This window comes from Parambassis ranga, chromosome 18, assembly GCF_900634625.1.
Source record: "Parambassis ranga chromosome 18, fParRan2.1, whole genome shotgun sequence".
Taxonomy (NCBI): Eukaryota; Metazoa; Chordata; class Actinopteri; family Ambassidae; genus Parambassis; species Parambassis ranga.
The window spans coordinates 2360218-2378627 of NC_041038.1; the positions used below are offsets into that span (position 1 = coordinate 2360218).

Genomic DNA, 18410 nt, shown 5'->3' on the forward strand with positions numbered 1-18410 from the left:
AAACACATCACACAACATCAGGGCCATTAGTTCCAGTGCCAGTGCATTCTACGCAATTATCAAACCCTTGGCTCAACCAGAGCGGACAACGTGCATCAGATTAAGGTTTTTTGGCTTCAATTGACCCACAAATTAAAAAAATAAAAGCTGAGAAGCAGAGACAGTGAGAAAGAGAGACGGATAGAGATCTCTCTAACTAAGGAGAGTGGAGGGTGTGAGAGAGGTAAATGATTTGGGTACTGAAAGTAAGAGGCACAATAAAAAAAAATGTACCGAAAATGCCTTGTTGTATTTATGAAATGCACCCAAAGTATCTGAACAACAATGCCGATTAGTTGAGAACAAGTAAACAGCCAGTCCGCTAATGAATCTCCCTTCAATAAACAAGAGGAGTACACGTGCACGCCTGCACACAACACACACGTGCACGAGCCCAGAGTGATAATGATGTTCTTTGTGGAGTTTTTTTGGGGTAATTAGGGCTGCTTAAATGGTGGTTAAAAAGGATTTGCAGCTGATTGTTTGTCCTTGTGGCCCTCTTGCTCGGCTGAGTGTCAACACTGTCTTCCTCTACTGTCTCCTTATAGCACATAAAAATCCTTTTTTCATTAAACCCGTCCACAGCCGACCCTTTCCCTGCATCTTAATTCTTCTCTCTCTTCTTCTGCATGCTCAAATTACTCCAGCTTGTCCTTTTCCACTATAATTCACTCGCTCTCTCTCTCTCTCTCACTGTCCCTCTCGTGCTCCTCCTCTTCCTCTCCCTTTTCTTGTACTGAGCATCTGCTGGGTCAAATCAACTGCAAGAACACCATAATCTCTCTCACTCACCAATCCAAAGGCAAACACCAAATCCAAAAACACCAGTGTTGTGTTCTTTTTAAGGAATAAAAGAGATTGAGACTAAAGTCTGTTCAAAGCAAGATATAGTACTGCATTCAAAAATGGTGAAACATTCCTTAAAATAAATAGGAGGACATATGGGTTGCTGAGGAAATTTCAGCATAACATTCATCAGTGCCTGTAAGCAAACACACACACTATGTCTGCGTGTCTGTGTGTGGGGCTACACATCTGTCTGTGTGAACACGTTCATTATGGTGATCAGGGGTCATGTTTACATGAACCTGGGCACTAAATCAAGGCTATATTAGCAGGGTAATACGTTCTACTGATGGCAGAGGTCAGCCAAGAGGTACGCTTGTTTTAAACCCCCCACCCTGATTGCCGGGAAACACATCCTTGTGCGAAAGGTTCCTCAACAGAAGGCAGCAGCACAATGATGCCATTGTTTGTCAAGCTGTGACAGGGAAGGAGAAAAGTTTGTGTGTGTGTTTGTGTATTTGTGTATGTGTGAGACAGACAGACAGTGAAGGAAGGTTAAATGAATCATACAAAGCTAACCAGGCCCAATCCAATTAGGGGGGGATTCTTCTTGTCTGACCTTTAACAGGAGAGACGTATTCACACTCACTCACGCAATCAACCCCTCTACCCCACCACACAAACTCTCCCAAACTACACAATCAGTGCTCTGCACAATCACACGCAAACACCCACAAATGCACCAATGTCCACACACACATAAGCTCTGAACCAACATCACAAACACACACACACAGCCAATCTCGCAGACAGTAGCGCAGCTCTGATTGCTGACCTAAATCGGCCAGGCGATCTGTCACTTTCTCTTACTCACACTGAGCACACATCTTTTTTTCATCTTTTTCCTCCCCTTTCTCTCTTCTCTCTCGCTTCTTTTTTTCTTGCCCAAATATTGCTCGCTCTCTCCCTGTGTCACTTCACATCAGCTCATTCCCCTCCCTCCTCTCTATTATCTTTTACCAGAAATGCCTTTGCCCTCTTTGTACCTCCAGTGTAGGTGTCGGCATCTGCTGCCTGTTTACAGTGGGTTTTTGCTGTGATCTGCATATTGTATTGAAGTACGTATACATATTCTCATGCGTATAATGAAGACACATGCAGATAGCCTCAGGGGGATATCGGACATAATCATCTAAATCACTTGAGTTGACTATACTATTATTTTAAAATGAGTCATCTTTTCTACTACCCACTTCCTCTCATCCGTTGAGAGATGCAGATAAACATTATCTCTGGAGGGGAAATTAGTTGGATCCGTTGCATCAAACCCCTGCTGGCCTATTCTATTTCATTTTCCACTTTTGCACTTTATTTGAGGCTATTTTCACACATGAGAGTTTAACTGAGGCAGCTCACCCCAAGAATTCGATGTGTTTAGTGGAGTGTGAAAAATGTGTTGCCGGCTAGAAAAGCAGTCTCAGGTCCACCTCAAAATAGTTGTCAGGGGCTGACTTGGAGTGAACTGCAGGCATGTCCCCCTGAGGGTCACAACAGATGTGAAAGCATAAACACGCTTAAGTTAAAAAATGTATAACACAATTTTATTGAGGGTGGTCAGGATGGGAAAGGTTTTGTCTGCAGGTTTCTGTTTTTAATTTGCACTGAAAATATTGTCTTTCTAAACAGCTGGTATTGTGATTCATTTTCGTAATGTTTGTGCCTCTGTTAAGTTATCAGTTCCTCAGTACTGAGACATAGATGGGTTTAGGCACCATAGCTTTAGAAAGACCATGACTGGGGTGAAAGTAGATCCTTTTATATCTTAGAAAGGTTTTCAGCTGTGTGCAAACAGCATTATCTAGTTATGAATGAATGCTTTCACAATATTAACCGCATATTATATTTCCACCAGAATCTGCCTAATGTAATAAATGTATGTATTACAGTCACTGAATAGCTACTATATAACTATATTCACCTAAGTGGGAACTGTCTTCTCTGGGGTGCAAACAGCCTTGTTAACCCCCTGCTATGCATTACAACTGGGTGCAAATAGCCACACTGGATGTTGCAGCTTGTGTGTAAATATTGTCAGCTACTGACACCTGGGTATGAATAGCACCTGCCCAAAAATATAATAAAAGTTTTATCTGACAGAAGTAAAGATAGGAGATAAACTGCTATGCAAGCATTTTCCCTTCAGTGTTCCTTAGCCTGAAATCCCTCACTGTGGTCAGCTTGTTTCATTCTTCTCTTCCTCATCCCTCCCCTGTGAGTGTGTGGTTGCTTTAGAGCCTGGCAGGAGGCTCAAATCAGAGGGCTTAAACTTGATCAAATATTCAACAGATATAGATTTCTCTGAGTCCCTGGATTCCCCACCTCTTCCACCCAGCTGCTTTCCATCCCTCCTTCTTTCCCACTTTTGCTCTTCTTACTGCAGTCACAAACAAAGTTGTGCGGTGCACATTCACATACACACACTCACACAGCCATGCATGTATGCACATGGGGAATCATGAAGTAGCGTAGAGTGGCAAAGAGGTGCAGCTCATTTAGGCTGCAATGCAGTGTTTCTGTACGCTTCCTCTTGTCCTCCCCATTTCACTCTCCATTTTGTTGTTGCTCCCCATCTTTCCTTCTCTTTATCTGTCCTTCTGTCTTCCTCAGTTTCCCTTTTTTTTACGTCTTTCTTTTTTCCCCCCTCTCCCCCGTCTGGATGCTGTGTCATTTATTTCAGCTTAACCCTGATAAATAAACCAGTGAGTACCTCTGCATTATTGAACACTTCGACATTGCTGTCTGCACGCGCTACCACTGCCCTGTGCTGTCCAACAATTAGACCACACACACAGAGCCCCACCCTGTCCCAAGTTGCACACAGAAACACCATCCAAAACTGGCCGTTAAAGGCTGGAAAGGTTCCACACTAATAGTAGCAGAAGGGAAAACAGATAGTGGATAGATAGATACAGTGTAAAACTGAAATACTGAAAGAAAAGTCAAAAAGAGGGAAAATAATGCCATGCAAGTACCATATAAACACACACATGGAACAACACACCATTAAACTTCCCACAAGAATCACAAACTTACCCAGACACACACATGCAAACACTCACATTTTTCTGGGTTTGCAGGCTCTAGTCAGCTCTTCTATTATTCATATTGGTGGGGTGTGGTTGTTTATCTCTGCCATTGTGCGACTGCAAGCATTGGGCTCTCCGCAAAGCCCTTGGGGCCCTGCTCCGTAAACACACCACTGGGAGTCATTCATGCACGCACGCAAACACAGAAAAGCACCTTCATCTCTATGCTACATATCTATACATGGACCTGCTAGCCCGTGCACAATGAACAAATTACTTATATCTGCCCCAAGGTGTGCGCACACATACACACGCACAGCCATCTGTCTCAACAACAACACTGCAGTCCCATAGCAACTGACCTGTTCACCACTACAGATATAACCAAACTTTGTGTGTATGTGCACATATGTGTCTGTTTGTGTGTGTGAGCTATTTCAAGAACATTTTTCGTGTGTTTACAACCACAAGCCTGCTTGTTTGCCAGTGTGTGTGTGAGCGCATTTATTTATGAGAAGACCCCTGTTAATAGTGATGTGAGCATGCATATGTTAGTGGGAGCACCAAGGAAGATTGCCGACGTGTGTGTGTGTGTGTGTGTGTGTGTGTGTGTGTGTGTGTGTGTGAGAGAGAGAGAGAGAGAGAGAGAGAGAGAGAGAGAGAGAGAAAGAGACCACTCACATATGAGGTCATGTGTATGTTGACTGTGAGCAGGCAATCATTCACTGGAAGTTGGTGTGTATTTAAACGTGTGTGTGTCCCATTCCCTTGACAGCAGCAGCTTTGATTGAAAGTGACCGCAACGTTTCAGTGTCACCCTGCAGATGAGACGCTCCGGCTGTGCCTCAATGGGCACTCACATTCCATTCAAATCAGCTATGTACATAACAACAAACCTGTGTTTGTCTTCTTCTGTCTTTTCCCTTACTTTTGGAGTCTTTCTTTGATCTTTTCATTCTTGAACATGTGCAGTAACTCTTTCTCTACATTCTCCCCTGATCTTGTTGTGACTCAGACTGTTTTCATTTTCACTTTTATCACTGTGTTGACTGCCTTATATTCAAAATGTTGTTTTAACATGTTTTGTTACAAGATTAGCAGTGTTTGCAATATTAGCTAAATATATTTATGAGAGGAATTTACAGCAAGGGTACAACCCTACTTAAGTTTGCATGCTAACCTGCTAGCTCTATTAAAAGGTGAACCAAATGGCTATTATTTGCTTTCAGCCTAGCTTCTAGCTTATGCTTCTGTTTAATAGCATATATTGGCATCATTAGTCATCGGCATCAAGATTATTGTGCTGCCTGTTTATTTGATCATTTGCATGCTGGTAAATCAAAGAAAAACAAACCTCTGAAAAAGGACCTTCAACTTTTTTTGAGCTCAGAGATTTTAATATAACAACATCTTTTTTTGTAAACACATATTAATCTCTGAAAAGCTGCGTGCATTCCCTAAAATTAAAAAAAAAACCTGGATAATCCTCAGTATACTACATGATGTCATCACTGTAAGGTTTTTGGATTAACCAAAATGTTTTGTTCAATCCCAAGAGAAAATTCCAAACCTGTGGAAATGAAAAATAAAACAATCCACATGTATGGTTTCACTAGGAGGTATACTAATAATTTTGGTGAACTGAGCCTTTAACCAAGATCAGTTCAAACCCCATAAAATACGTGGGGATGGTTTTCTCCTGAAATTCTCATTAAGGAGTCACGTCATCAAGACCACACTCTAACGTGCATGTGCTTGTGTGTGTGTGAGTGTATAAAGGCCTTGCCATCTGATTTCAAAGCATTCATTAAAAGCAATGAAAGGCTTGATCTGCAGTTTTTGGGTTGATGAATTGAGCCTGTCTGTGTGAGTGCAGCAGGATTTGAAGGGTGAAACTAAAGGGAGGAGAAGCTGTGAGAGGCACTCAGACAAAACAGAAGAGGCAAGAGTGTGACAGAGAAATGGGTTTACATGAACTCTGACCTCATGTTATGAATGAAAACATCAATCAATAAGTATAACTAATCAATTTTCCTGCTCTTTCTCTCCTCTCCCCGGGATACGGAAGTAGAGAATTACATTTAATGGGATTCAAGTAATCTGAATACAAAACAGTGGCATCTGTAATACATTACAGACTACAAAAACAGAGAGAAGACTAATATTTTGGACTACTTGACAGATTTTCTAAATATGCAAACATGATTCTTTCTTAAAATAATTCTACATGATCATCACATGAATGTCTCACTGTGATTTACTGTGTTTACTATTCTGCATATGGAGCCAATCACCTGGTGGGCTTTAAGCAAGTTACAGGTAATCTGTAATGGGATTAACTTTGAAATTAACCTCCACTGCCTTCCTCCTCCTGCTGTTCCACCAGCCAACCATACATACATGTGTGCCTGGTCTGTGGTGTGGAAATTAAATCACACCATGCCATAGATTAATTAAAACAAGATTCCCCTGAGGCTTCTGCATACATTGGTGCTTTTACACCCATGCACAAACATACATTTACACCAGCTAAACTCGGGGACAAACCACAATCCACAGGGTGTTCAGTGTGTGCAGTTTCCTCCCTACAGGGCCAGTTTGCTCACGCAAGCTACAGCAGATATGTGGCTCTAAATTAGCAGTAGGATTAACAGTTATTAATTATCTCACAGGCTCATTAAGTACACAGAATCTCTGGTGAGAGGCTCGATACAATTCTTCATTAAAGACACATGATCAAAGGCACGTTGCTTACTCTACACAAGCGTTCTGCTATCAATAAGTTATCAGTACCAAAAGCTCTCAATGATCAGCTACTCCCAGGTCCCCTCACCTCCCTCTTTTTAAATGTGTGAGTAAAAACTGAGTGAGTGAGTGAGCGTGTGTGACCTTGTGTTACAGCCGTCATCGATCGGGCTGGAGCTGTCAATCGATCAGTCTGGTCTGCGTGTGGAGATAAAGGTGTTTCTATCTCTGGACACCTGGTTGTCAGGTAGCAGCAGAGACGAAGAGGGAGCTAAATAGAGCTAGTAGGAACACAACACTTATAGGCCTTACAAAATGTTTCACAAGTGTTACACATTAAGTTGATCCCTTTGAACAAATCCCTGGATATTAATAGGAGGAATCTGTTGGCAAGGGACAATATTTTGGCACTGGAAACTTTCTGGTTTCTGTTTGGAGTCTTTGAAAGTTAACACTCCTATTTCAATGTGAACTCTCCGGGCATAGATGCATGTGAAATGGGCCAACTTTGTCTGATATCCTGCTTGTTCCCCTGAGACTAACTTGGGTGTACTCCGCAAAGCGGCAACAGCCTGTGTCACCAGAGGGTGTAGTAAGTCTGCATGGACTTCCCGTAAGGGCACCAGTTGTGCGTGTACTAAAAAAACCAGAACAGCCTCTGCACAATTCGTCATTAAAGGACCATTAAAACAACCAAATATTTAAAGGGAAACTTCCCGGAGAAGAAGAAAGTGACTGTGAACTTTGGCTTAACAATCTTGTAGACCAAGGCTACAGTGTGCTTGTATGGCGTGCAGACTCTGGGCAGACTTTTAAAGTATACCAACAATTAAATCCACAGCTATCTGGAAAGGAGGTTAACCCTACATGTACCAGTGAACAATAGTATCAGTTTATGCACCATGAGATGAATTCAAAGCACAATAATATTTGATACATCAATCCTGGGCACCTGGGTTGTTAAACATCTGTCATCGAATCAGGTATCAGCAGGTATCAGATTTCATTAATTTACCTCACTTATCAAGCCCAAATTCCTGTATCACTGGCTACATACACATACTGTACATAGTAGCTTACTGCACTGCTGCTATCTCACCTGCTCTTATCTAATCTGAGAGAAATACTGGTAAGCTGATATTGATATGCCCAGTGCCTCGCCTCTCTCTTCACAAACACACCAGGTATGAAGACCGATGGTGAAAAAATAAGAGCACCTGAAACTGGTGAACAAATATAGCACACAAAGAAGGGACTTCACAGAGATCTTATATTCTCTTTGTCTCTTTCCCACTCTTTCTGTCTCTTCATCTCTGTCCCGGCTTCCTCCTCCTCCTCTTCATGCTTCTCCTGACTTGTTTTATTTTATTTTTTTTCCTACCAGCAGATGAAAAAAAAACGAAAAGATCATTTGCACACCTGAGTGAATAGAGCTTGCAGGTGCGTGGGAGGAGAGCTTTGGGAAACAAACAGGGTCTCTCTCTTTGTCTATCCTGCTCCCTCTCTCACTCCTGAGGTGTTTTTACAGTGCTTGTGTTTGTATTGGAAACTTGTGGGCGTGTGGGACTGTGTGTGTGTGTGTAATGCTTCATTTGTGAATGTTCCTGGCTCTGTATTTAAAAACAACCCACAGGTTTCGGTTGACGCGACCTTTACTTGAAGATTGTTCAGTCCGATACGAACGCTTCGCCTAGTGTGCCTTGATGACCTCATGAGGTTTTAACACAGCCCAAACAAACCTTTTGAATAAACCAAAACAAACTGCTCTTCACCATTTGCGGTCACTGCTAGGCTGGCAGTAACAATAAACAGCCCCGGGGCCAGCGCAGCAGCCAAGCAGGACAAAGACACAAGCAGCGACAATCAAACACGCACTCGTAGAAAGCATACTTCACTATAACACAAAATCCAACACATGTGGAAAACACTGCAAAAAATGATAACATTTTCTCCTTCAGATGTCACATGTAGTTCTAAAGTAATTTAAGTTTAATCTGCAGTTGCTGCAAGACTTAACGTTAAAAAAATTAATAAAAATGTAAAAGAAAAAGAAAAATATCCTGGTCATTTTTTACAGTGTATGTCCTGGACTTTGTCAGCCTGTGGGCTGGATCACACACAATTCCCAAACCTACTTACTCTAAACACACCCGCCCAATCAACAGCATCATCACCGAAATAAACAAACACACTCAGGCACAATCAGAAATCAGCCTTGCAATCATAACAACCCCCCACATCACCACCCACTCTCGGCAATGAGGCTAAACACACACACGCCCATAAACACACAGTCTCCGTTCCCTAATCTCCAGTGTTTACTTGACTCACCAATGATGTAGTAGTCGTGCATGCTCTTGAACTCGTGGCCCCAGAGATTGGGCGAGAACTCTTGGAACTTAATGGTGAAGCGACGTTCGCGGGTGGGCTCGTCGCAGGTGAGCACGATGTTGGGCTGTCCCGTCACCTCACAGCGGTCCGCCTGTTCCCGCGATGACACGAGGTAGAGCTTGTAGAACTCGTACTCTGGCGTGGACCTGGCAGTGTCCAGTGGAGGGCAGATGAGGTCCAGCCGGTCCCCGATCTGAGGGTACAGAACGTAGCCCTTGTCGTCCCTAAATCTGGTAAAAGAGAAGGGGAAAAAAGGGGAGAGAGAAAGACAGAACCATTAATTAAAGTCTTCAGAAAGCCGTTCAGAGCCACCTGTCCTTGCCTCTGAATGGGCAGCAGATGGGTCCTTTAGCTCTCTCATTCTCCTACTTTCTGATTTTTTTCTTCTTCACAGGGAACAGGTGTCTTTACGCTGCTGTGCAGTCAACTGCACAAATACATTTTTACCAAGCTGACTCACACACTTTCCTGCTGACCCCATGAGATGGCACGGAAAAAGAAGCAAAATCTATGCAGCATTTGATGAAAACTGTCCACAGAATAAATGTCTAATGTCTAAATGTCTAAAGAATGGAAAATATCTTGCCTGAACATAGCTCGACAGAACAATTAAAGCAGTGCAATGTGGGAGCCATCTTTGTTTGGCAAACCTAGGTAGTAAATCTGATCTTGACGTGGGCCAACTCATATTCCTCTGGGTCCAATGTTTAGTACTTTAAATTCATTTACTTGACAGGAACAGAACAAAAATTGAAATGAGTTCGCCTGAAAGGCTACATTTCATCTGTTGTTTGGTCATATGCAAAGCGTATAAGTGCATCATTTTGAGTGATTCAGAAAGCCAGCAGATGACGATGTGTCATTTGACAAGAAAATATAACAGCCTAAGGGAAAATATATGCCTAATACTGGTTTTTAGACACAAAACAAGCACATGTGCATGGGATATGGACATATCTAAATGTGTGCATGATAAATTAAAATACTGTTACTTTTTTCTCCCACTGAGCTCAGTTTTTTTCTTAGTTCGGAAGTGAGAAGTGAAGCGTGTCCATAGAGGGAGAAGCAGGCGGGCTACTATCTCCTCAGATCAGCAGGAGAACGCTGCCAATGCCAAATCTCAGGTACGTACAGTTAATTAGTTTGCTAATTAGCTGTATTGATGTCAGTCAGATCTGCACTGTTTGTTTGTTTGCAGCCTGGCACCTGTCATATGGAAAAGTTGCAGCCTATAGCATTCCTGTGCTAGGTAGCTTTCCACAGAAATGAGAGTTAGCATTTAAATAAATGCTGCTACATGAAGCTGTTGATGCACAATAAGGGCTGACGGGCTCACTGTGCCCACTTGCCAGCGGTCACAGGGCATAAACTCAACAAATGAATCAGACTCGGTCATATCCTCCCTCACTGCACAAAGCCATCTCTTGCTGATAAGGCCAAATATCATGAATTAGCACCCTAGGCTTGTTGATGAGCACCTTGTTAGCATGCAGAGAGAGAACGTTGTGACTTTATCTCAGGTTAAAATAAAACTCGCTACTAAGAGGGAAAATGTTTATACAGTAGCAGTAAAAATGGAGGAGGAGATTTACTGGATTTTTTCCCCCCTCTGTTCTCACAGAATCTTAAGTGACACTTTGATGTGGAAGTGGGAGGAAGCAAATGCCTGTTAACGTTAGGGAGCCCATTTTCTGTTACCTCTGACTCAGATGCTGTTTCTGTTTCCAGCAAATCCACACGAACACTTGGGAGCCGCGGCACTAAAACCTGTTTAATTATTCTCTCTGTTCTGCTGTCAGACAACCGTTTGAGTATTAAAAATAAACAATGCAAGATCACAAAGCACACAGAGACAAAGAACAATGTTACATAACTGCACTGTCAAAAAAGACCAAATAAATCCAACTACTCTCACATAAGCAACAAGTGACACATCATTTCTTACATTAAAAATGTTCACCTTTCAATGTTGCCTAAATCAATGACAGTTACAGCGTTTATGCCAGTTAATGATGAATGATAGCTTTTTAACCAGTAAACCAAAAATAGTGAAGCATATTGTGGGATTATATATATTTGTAAAAATGGCCTTGGTGGCTTGTTATTTTCCTCTACACCTTTTTTTCACAAGCTGAAAACTAAAATGTAAAGACTGCCATTAAAAATGCAAAGAAAGACACAAAAATGTCTTTTTTGCTCTGTTTTAAAGGCAAGCAATGGGTATATTCCTCCCAAGGGAAACTTGAAACAGCAATATTGCTGACCCTCCGAGGCCATAACCTACTTGTACAGTGGCACATTGAGCAATGTTAACATCCATGTGCTGACATGCTAACCAAAATTATATCCATGACACAACTTAGAGCCAGACACAGTTAATTATAATGTGTTAATGTTCAGCCATTATTTCACCATCTTTGTTCAGCATTTTAACATGTTAACATTAGCTACAGCTAGAAGTTAACGTCACTTGTTTTCATCCTTTCGTCATTCAAACTGTTAGCATGGCTTAAATGCTAGCGCATTAGCTGTTTAAAAGTGTACAGCTAGAACTGAAAGCCAATGTTGGCTAAAATGGTGATACTAGCCAGTAAGCTAAGTAAAGTCAATTTTTATCATTCACACTTTTGCCTGAATGTGTTTTCTTAAATAATATATGTCCTAGTTTGTATTTCAGCAGTTAGACAACAAACTAAAAGCAACACTATAAGAACACTACCCAGAGCAAGTCATTGTCTCCTTTGTAGTACCTGTTTCTTTATACAAGCTAGCATAATCTACATTTACCTGTCAGCACTGCAAGCCAGGAGCATTACGGCAGCAATAAATTGAGACGTGAGCTTTATCTGTTGCCGTGTTTGGCTGGCGGCGCACACTGGAGGGGAACCTGAGAATGCAGACAGAATGTCGGAGGAGCTTTAGCTGAGGCAGGCCCAGAGGCCTGCTGGGAAGCCACTGTTCCACTTCTCATTACCCGGGTCACTCAGGGTTATCAGGCAATACTTAGAGTGAAGAGGCAGGCACTCAGCTTCACTCAGCACATAGACACACAAACACACACACACACACACATACATATATATATATCACCTTCCTGTTGGCTTCAGACTGGTAAGCACATGCATGAACTGTAAACATGGTGGTGGTTCCTGAGGCTTATCCAGAAACCAGCAAAATCTATTCCACACACACAGGCCAATATAAATGCCCCTCTGCTAAACACAAAAGGCTTGCCCGAGCATCCACCCACATCCAAGCACATGAATGCTATCACACACAGAGAAACACACTTTTTATAAAAACAAGCACCTTTAGCATCCTGCATGACGCATTCTGTGAGTGGTATCTGATGGTACCCTGAGTCAGAGCTAAGCTGCATTGCAGAATGGCAGTGCACACACACACACACACACACACACACACACACACAGAGTGGAGATGGTTTGAGAGGTAAAATGCCACTGGGCAGGTGCAGTGCTTGAAGAGAAAGACAAGAAGAAAAGGAGAAATCAGTGAAGGGAGGAAGGGAGGCTGGAAAAACACAGAACATGTTGGGGAAGGTATGAAGCAACAACAAAGAAATGTAGAAACACAAGGACAAAAAGGTACAAGAGGGGAAAAAAACAGTAAGATATGGAGTGAATTCCTGCACATTCCTGCCATTGAACTCAATTTTCTGATAGGCTCCATGTTCTGTGTGTCAGATTGGACAAGTTAACCCAGGTTAACCCGGTGTGTGTGAGTGAATGATAGCGTTTGTGTTCACTGCAAACAGGATAGGGTATGGAGACCTTGTCCCAATCTAATCATGTGCCGAAGCAGGGAAAAAATAAGCACGCATGCATCACTTTCTCTCCCCTCTGTGTGAGGCCTTCACTGCAACACACCTTGACTGCTTAAGCTGGGTTTATTTCTAAACCTGGATGTGTTAAATCTGCCTTCAAGTCCAGTCAGAAAGCAGAGGGTTTGTGTAAAAAGCCTTCCGGAGAAGACAGGGGGAAGAGTGAAGTGAGGTGAACTTATAAACAACTTTATGGAGTACATCTGTGACCGCATTTAAATAAATCATTCCATTCAGTCTGAGCCCTGAGCATCCCTCTCCTTTTCTTTTAGGCCACATTTTCGCTCTGAGAGACACACTCTCTGTATGTTTTCTTTAAATCCTCTCATCTCTTTTGCTGTCCACTCTCCCTTCACTCCGTCTCACTCCTTCCCCTTTTTCTCAGCCGTTAACAATGGAGCCATTCATGTTGGCCACACTTTGAAACATGGTGTGGGAGGTTGGAGGGGGCCAGAGGTGACACCGAGAGAGAGAGAGAGGGGGGGGGGGGGGGGCGAGAGGGACGAGCTTTCCAATCTTTTCTTTTCTGAAGCTGCTTTATAAGGGCACAAACATCATTTTCTCAACCCAAGCGTTGCCCCGCTGCGACCCCCGAGCTGAGCTGAGAAGACTCAAGTGTCACTCTTCCTGACCCCCCCCCAACCTCTTACACCTCCTGCTTCCCCATCTACTGTTTCAATACCAGCCTATAAACCCTTCAAATGTTACACATTTACAAAATGGCTTCTGTTTAATAACGCTCATTTCTAATCACTGCAGTAGCAGCTTAGCCTTTAACCTTTCTCCGTCCTCTTGTCCATCTGCATGCTGTCCTGCTGTTGTACCTGCTCTTGGCGGCACATCGGACAGCTTGAAGCATTTCCCAGATTCCACAGCGGCAATCCGAGCCATGTCCAGACCAAAGGGCTGTACACAGGTGCAGCCGGCGGAGGTGGGGGCAGAGAGAGAGAGAGAGAGAGAGAGACAAGGGACCGGGTGTGTGCAAATGTATGTCTGCTGTGTGAACATGAGAATATGAAGGGGAAGCGGGGAGAAAGGGGTAGGCAAGTGCAAGCGCGGAGTCCGTGAGAGAAAAATCCAACGAGATGGGAGAAAACAAGGCGAAAGACAGAGATCCAAAGTGATGAAGCAAACACATAAGGACAAAGAGAAAGCATGAATGTGGACAGATTGCAAGTGTACAAGAGCAACAACAACAGAGGACACTGAAGCTGGCAGAGAAACAAAATTAATGAAATCAGTGTGGAGGATTTACTCGATACTCTCCTAAACTTTGACCTCCTCCATCCTCTGAGGGTGGAGGGGGGGTGTTCGTTCGTCCTTGAGCTAACCACAACCTGAAGTGAGTGGAAAGCCAAGGAGAGAGACAGCAGAGGACCGATCTATTAGAGAATAATAAACGATGGCGGGATTTGGTTCTGCGGTGGGGAAGATTTATGGCGGGCCCTGCGCATAAAGCTGTCTGCACTAATCTCATGGTATACACAGCGTAATCACACACACAGACACACACACACATACAGGGGCCCTGAGAGCCAACTACCTGCCCCCCTTCCCCTCTCCCTGTAGCTTTAATGTACACACGCTGTCAAATGCACGGCAGGGTGGCACGCACACTAAAGAGGCAGCAAACCGATCGGCTAGGGGACGAGTGCGCGCTCCTCTCGCACACACACACACCCGCTGAGCTGCAACACCTGCAGGCCATCTAGTAGCTGTCTAAAGTAAATCCGCTGGGTCTCATTTGCTGGAGTGGTGCTTTCCAAAAAGAACGCCACAATGAACAAACACACAGCGGAAAACGTCCATTCTGAACATGTCATTTGCCCAAATTGGAATCCTTTAAAAACACTCTTGTGATGTGAAACTTGGGGCCAGTAATCAACTTTCTTCCTAAGTCGGTAGAAGGATTTTTTTTAAATGGCTACTCAGGTGTAAATAATATGATTCAAAAGATTTCAAAATGTTAAATTATCTCACTCTGATGACAGACTGTTTTACCTACTTGAAGAAAAATATTATTTCAAACCTCAGTGCTGGATTAAATCACTCTGTTTTGTGTGTGTGTGTGTGTAGCACCCACACAGAGAAGGGACTATCACTTTTCCAGTGTTCTGCTGTAGCAATCAGTAGCCCTATACGCTCAACAGCCCAGAAACACCAACAATATATATAATGAAGAACACATGGCCAGGAGTATATATATATATATATATATATATATATATATATATATATATATATATATATATATATATATATATAAAAAAAACACCATAGTGCCATCTGTCTTTGGATTTCTATCAGACTGACCTGACATCTTTTGCCTGATAGCTTTTCAAATCAAAGTTTCAGGAGGTTTTTACATTTTACTCATGTTGCGCACTTTCATCTTGACCTCATCTCTGATCAGCTCTGTAACTGAAAGGGGCTTTTCAGTGCATGTTTCAATCCTTTTTCTCTGGATGAACTTGAGGTTTTGCATCAATAAAATACTATTAATGTCTGCAAGCTGGATAAGTGTGGGGTCACCTGATGATAAATGACTAAATTAATCCTTTGTTCACATGTCTAAATGTATTTATACAAGTCATATAGCAGTTTTAATAGAAGTAGGAATTCCCATTGTTGCCTCTCGAGTGCAGGAAATGATCTTATTCCTTGACACATTATTTGTCATATTAAACTTCTGCAGGAAGCAATAAGAGTCATTTGAAATGTCTGAAATCACCTGACAGGACCTTTTGCATGCAGACACCAAAGCTTCTGCTCCCCCTCAGACAGACGGTTTTAAAATATCCATAATCATTATTACTGTCTTCATTAAAGAACCATATACCCTGGAGAAGAGCTGCAGAAAAGTGGTCTTTGACTGTGTATATGCAGCTGGAGAGAGAGAGAGAGACATTTGTAGGAGACAGAGAAGAGACAGAGAGAGCTATAATGTAAATTGATGAGAGTTTGAGTCTCTCTAGAAGGCATTGGCCCAGATACCTCTGAACATTTCTATTATGGATGGAATGCCAGGATGGATTTGAGCCCGACAAGGAGTGGTAGAGGAAAACAGCTTTTGTGTTTTTGCATTTTATGCGTTTAGGCGGATGAACTAAACTTTGAAACACACAGAAGTTAGCTATAAAGATCAAAAATCATAGTCCACCTAGTAGATAAAGAGCCAGAGACACTTATACATCTGCATCATTATTAGGCACTAAGAGAGCCACTCTGGAAAATAAGGGGTTAAACATGAAACTACAAGAAAAGAATGAGAGATAAGCCAGCTATGAAGAACGGTGCGAACAAGGAGAGAAGAGCACAAGGTTGATGTAAAGTCTGGAAAGCCCTCAGGAATGTTAGCGCTGAGAAACGACAATGGTTGTAATAGTTTCCATATGGCGAGAGAGAGAGAGAGAGAGAGAGAGAGAGGGATAAGACATAAAGAGGTGGCGAAGAGAAAGGTAAAGCAACACAGACGAGGAAGGAGAGAGAGAGAGAGAGAGAGAAGGTAGGGATGCAGAGCCTTGTTTGAATAGTTAGCTGGCATCATGGGACTTTGAAGGTAACTGCGTCCTTGTCATCACACACACACACTCACACACACACTCCTGTCCAGAGGCGGTCCAGAACGCTGCAGCGTCGGTGTCACATCCAGTACATATCACACCCTGGATAACCACAGAGACACGGGATGGAGGCACGCTGGATGCCTTGGCATTTGAAAAGAGCACGTATACACACACACACACACACAGACACACACTGTGCTTCTTATAAACACACACACACACACACACACACACACACACACACACACACACACACCCTTCTTCCCCCTTGTTGCTGCACTCCTGCTGTGCTCAATACATTCCATACAATACAATGCAGCAGATTTCACATTAAACTGAAACTTGTAGCTGCACCATAAAGAGAACCAACTAGAGAGAGAGACTTCTCTTCCTCTTTGAACAACGCAGCCATATTCAGGTCAACAGAAACTTTTCTCAAGCAAACATCCCTCTCTCTCTCTCTCTCTCTCTCTCTCTCTCTCTTCTACCTCATCTCTTTCTCATTTGCATCCTTGTTCCTGTTTTTTTTATGTTTCTGCTCCTGCATCTCCAGCTTAGAACTTTTGCTTCTTTTGACTCCTCCAAACACTCACTAGTTCGAGCAACTTGCTCTACATTCAATCTCTCGCACCCTCCTCCTCCTCCTCGCGCTCCATTTCTTCTTTCTCCACCTCTCTATACCTCTCTTTTTTTCGCTCCAGCCAACCATATGTCACATCACATGTTTGCAGCTTACGCAGTACAAACGCGGGATAAGAAAACGGCACTCAAACATCTTCATTATATCCATAAAACGCTACTCTGGAAGCATGATTTTTTTTTGCATTTGTTTTGCTTTGCACATGTGAACTCTCAATGGATCCATCGGGTTATAAAATGCTTTATTTAGTTAAGAGAATTTTCCCAACCCTTAAGGAAAAGCATATTTTCCTCCTTTTTGCGTGTCAGTGTCAGTTAATGTTGGCTGTATTTTAGGTTTCTCCATGCAAACTCGATGACTAACCAGCAACCATAAAGCCGCACAGTTCCATCTCCCTTTGGGTGATCCAATGAACCTAAAAATGATACTTTCGACTCCCCCATCTTTTTCTTTTCTCAAACCACCATTTCTTCCTGCTCCTGTTTCCCCTCACCTGCCCTCCCCCACCCCCTCTCTTTCCTATGCCTCTGCCGTTTTCACCGCGTACTGTGGATGATTTGCAGCAGTCTGGATTGGTCCCATTAAGGTGGTCTAGTGGAGGTGTGTGGTGATAGAGCACTGCGGGCCCTGACAGCTCTATATATGTGTGTGTGTGTGTGAGAGAGAGAGGAAGAGATTGAGAGGGCCCCCACAGTCCGCAAATGGATACACCTACGCATGTGCGCTTCTCAAAAGAGGCTGAAGGAGACCCTTGAGACACACACGCACATAGAAACACACACATAACTCCCAGTGAGGTCTTTAGTGTGTTTAAATATATTGCTTATGATGACACACACATAGGTGGATAGGGGCAGCTGATGTTTTAGACCGTGGTGTGAGAAATGTCTTTGAGCTTCATTCATTCCAACCACCTCACTAATTTAATTAGGTCACTGAGAGCTCTGGGGGACTGAAGGTTATAATGCATGCAGCGGCTCTCATTCTCCATGTTTCACACACACACACACACACACACACACACACTTATTCGCCCCACTGGGAGTGAAGGAGTGAGGTGAGACGCTGACCTGCCACAGTGTGGGTCACCTACATTTCCAAAGCTCCCTGTGTGTGTATGTGTTTCACTGCATCCACATGCAATCATGCATGTAGACCCATCCCTCCACACACACACACACACATACACCCCAACCTCCCCCCTGTGCAGGCCAGGTTTTTTGTGTGTGTGGACATTCAACTTTGCTCCGAAGAGGCCACAGGGTGCAGGGAGTCTGAAACTTTAGCTAAAGGCAACTCAGCTTAAGCTCAAGTCA

The 18410-nt window shown here is 43.1% G+C and overlaps 1 protein-coding gene across 1 annotated transcript in view; it reads right to left on the bottom strand.

Moving 5' to 3' along the window:
- Window positions 1-18410, bottom strand: part of efnb3b (ephrin-B3b) — a 65497-nt gene that overhangs the window by 26421 nt on the left and 20666 nt on the right. Inside the window, exon 2 of the mRNA XM_028429474.1 lies at window positions 8988-9277. Coding sequence (XP_028285275.1) covers window positions 8988-9277 — 290 coding nt within the window. The remainder of the gene's footprint in view (window positions 1-8987; window positions 9278-18410) is intronic.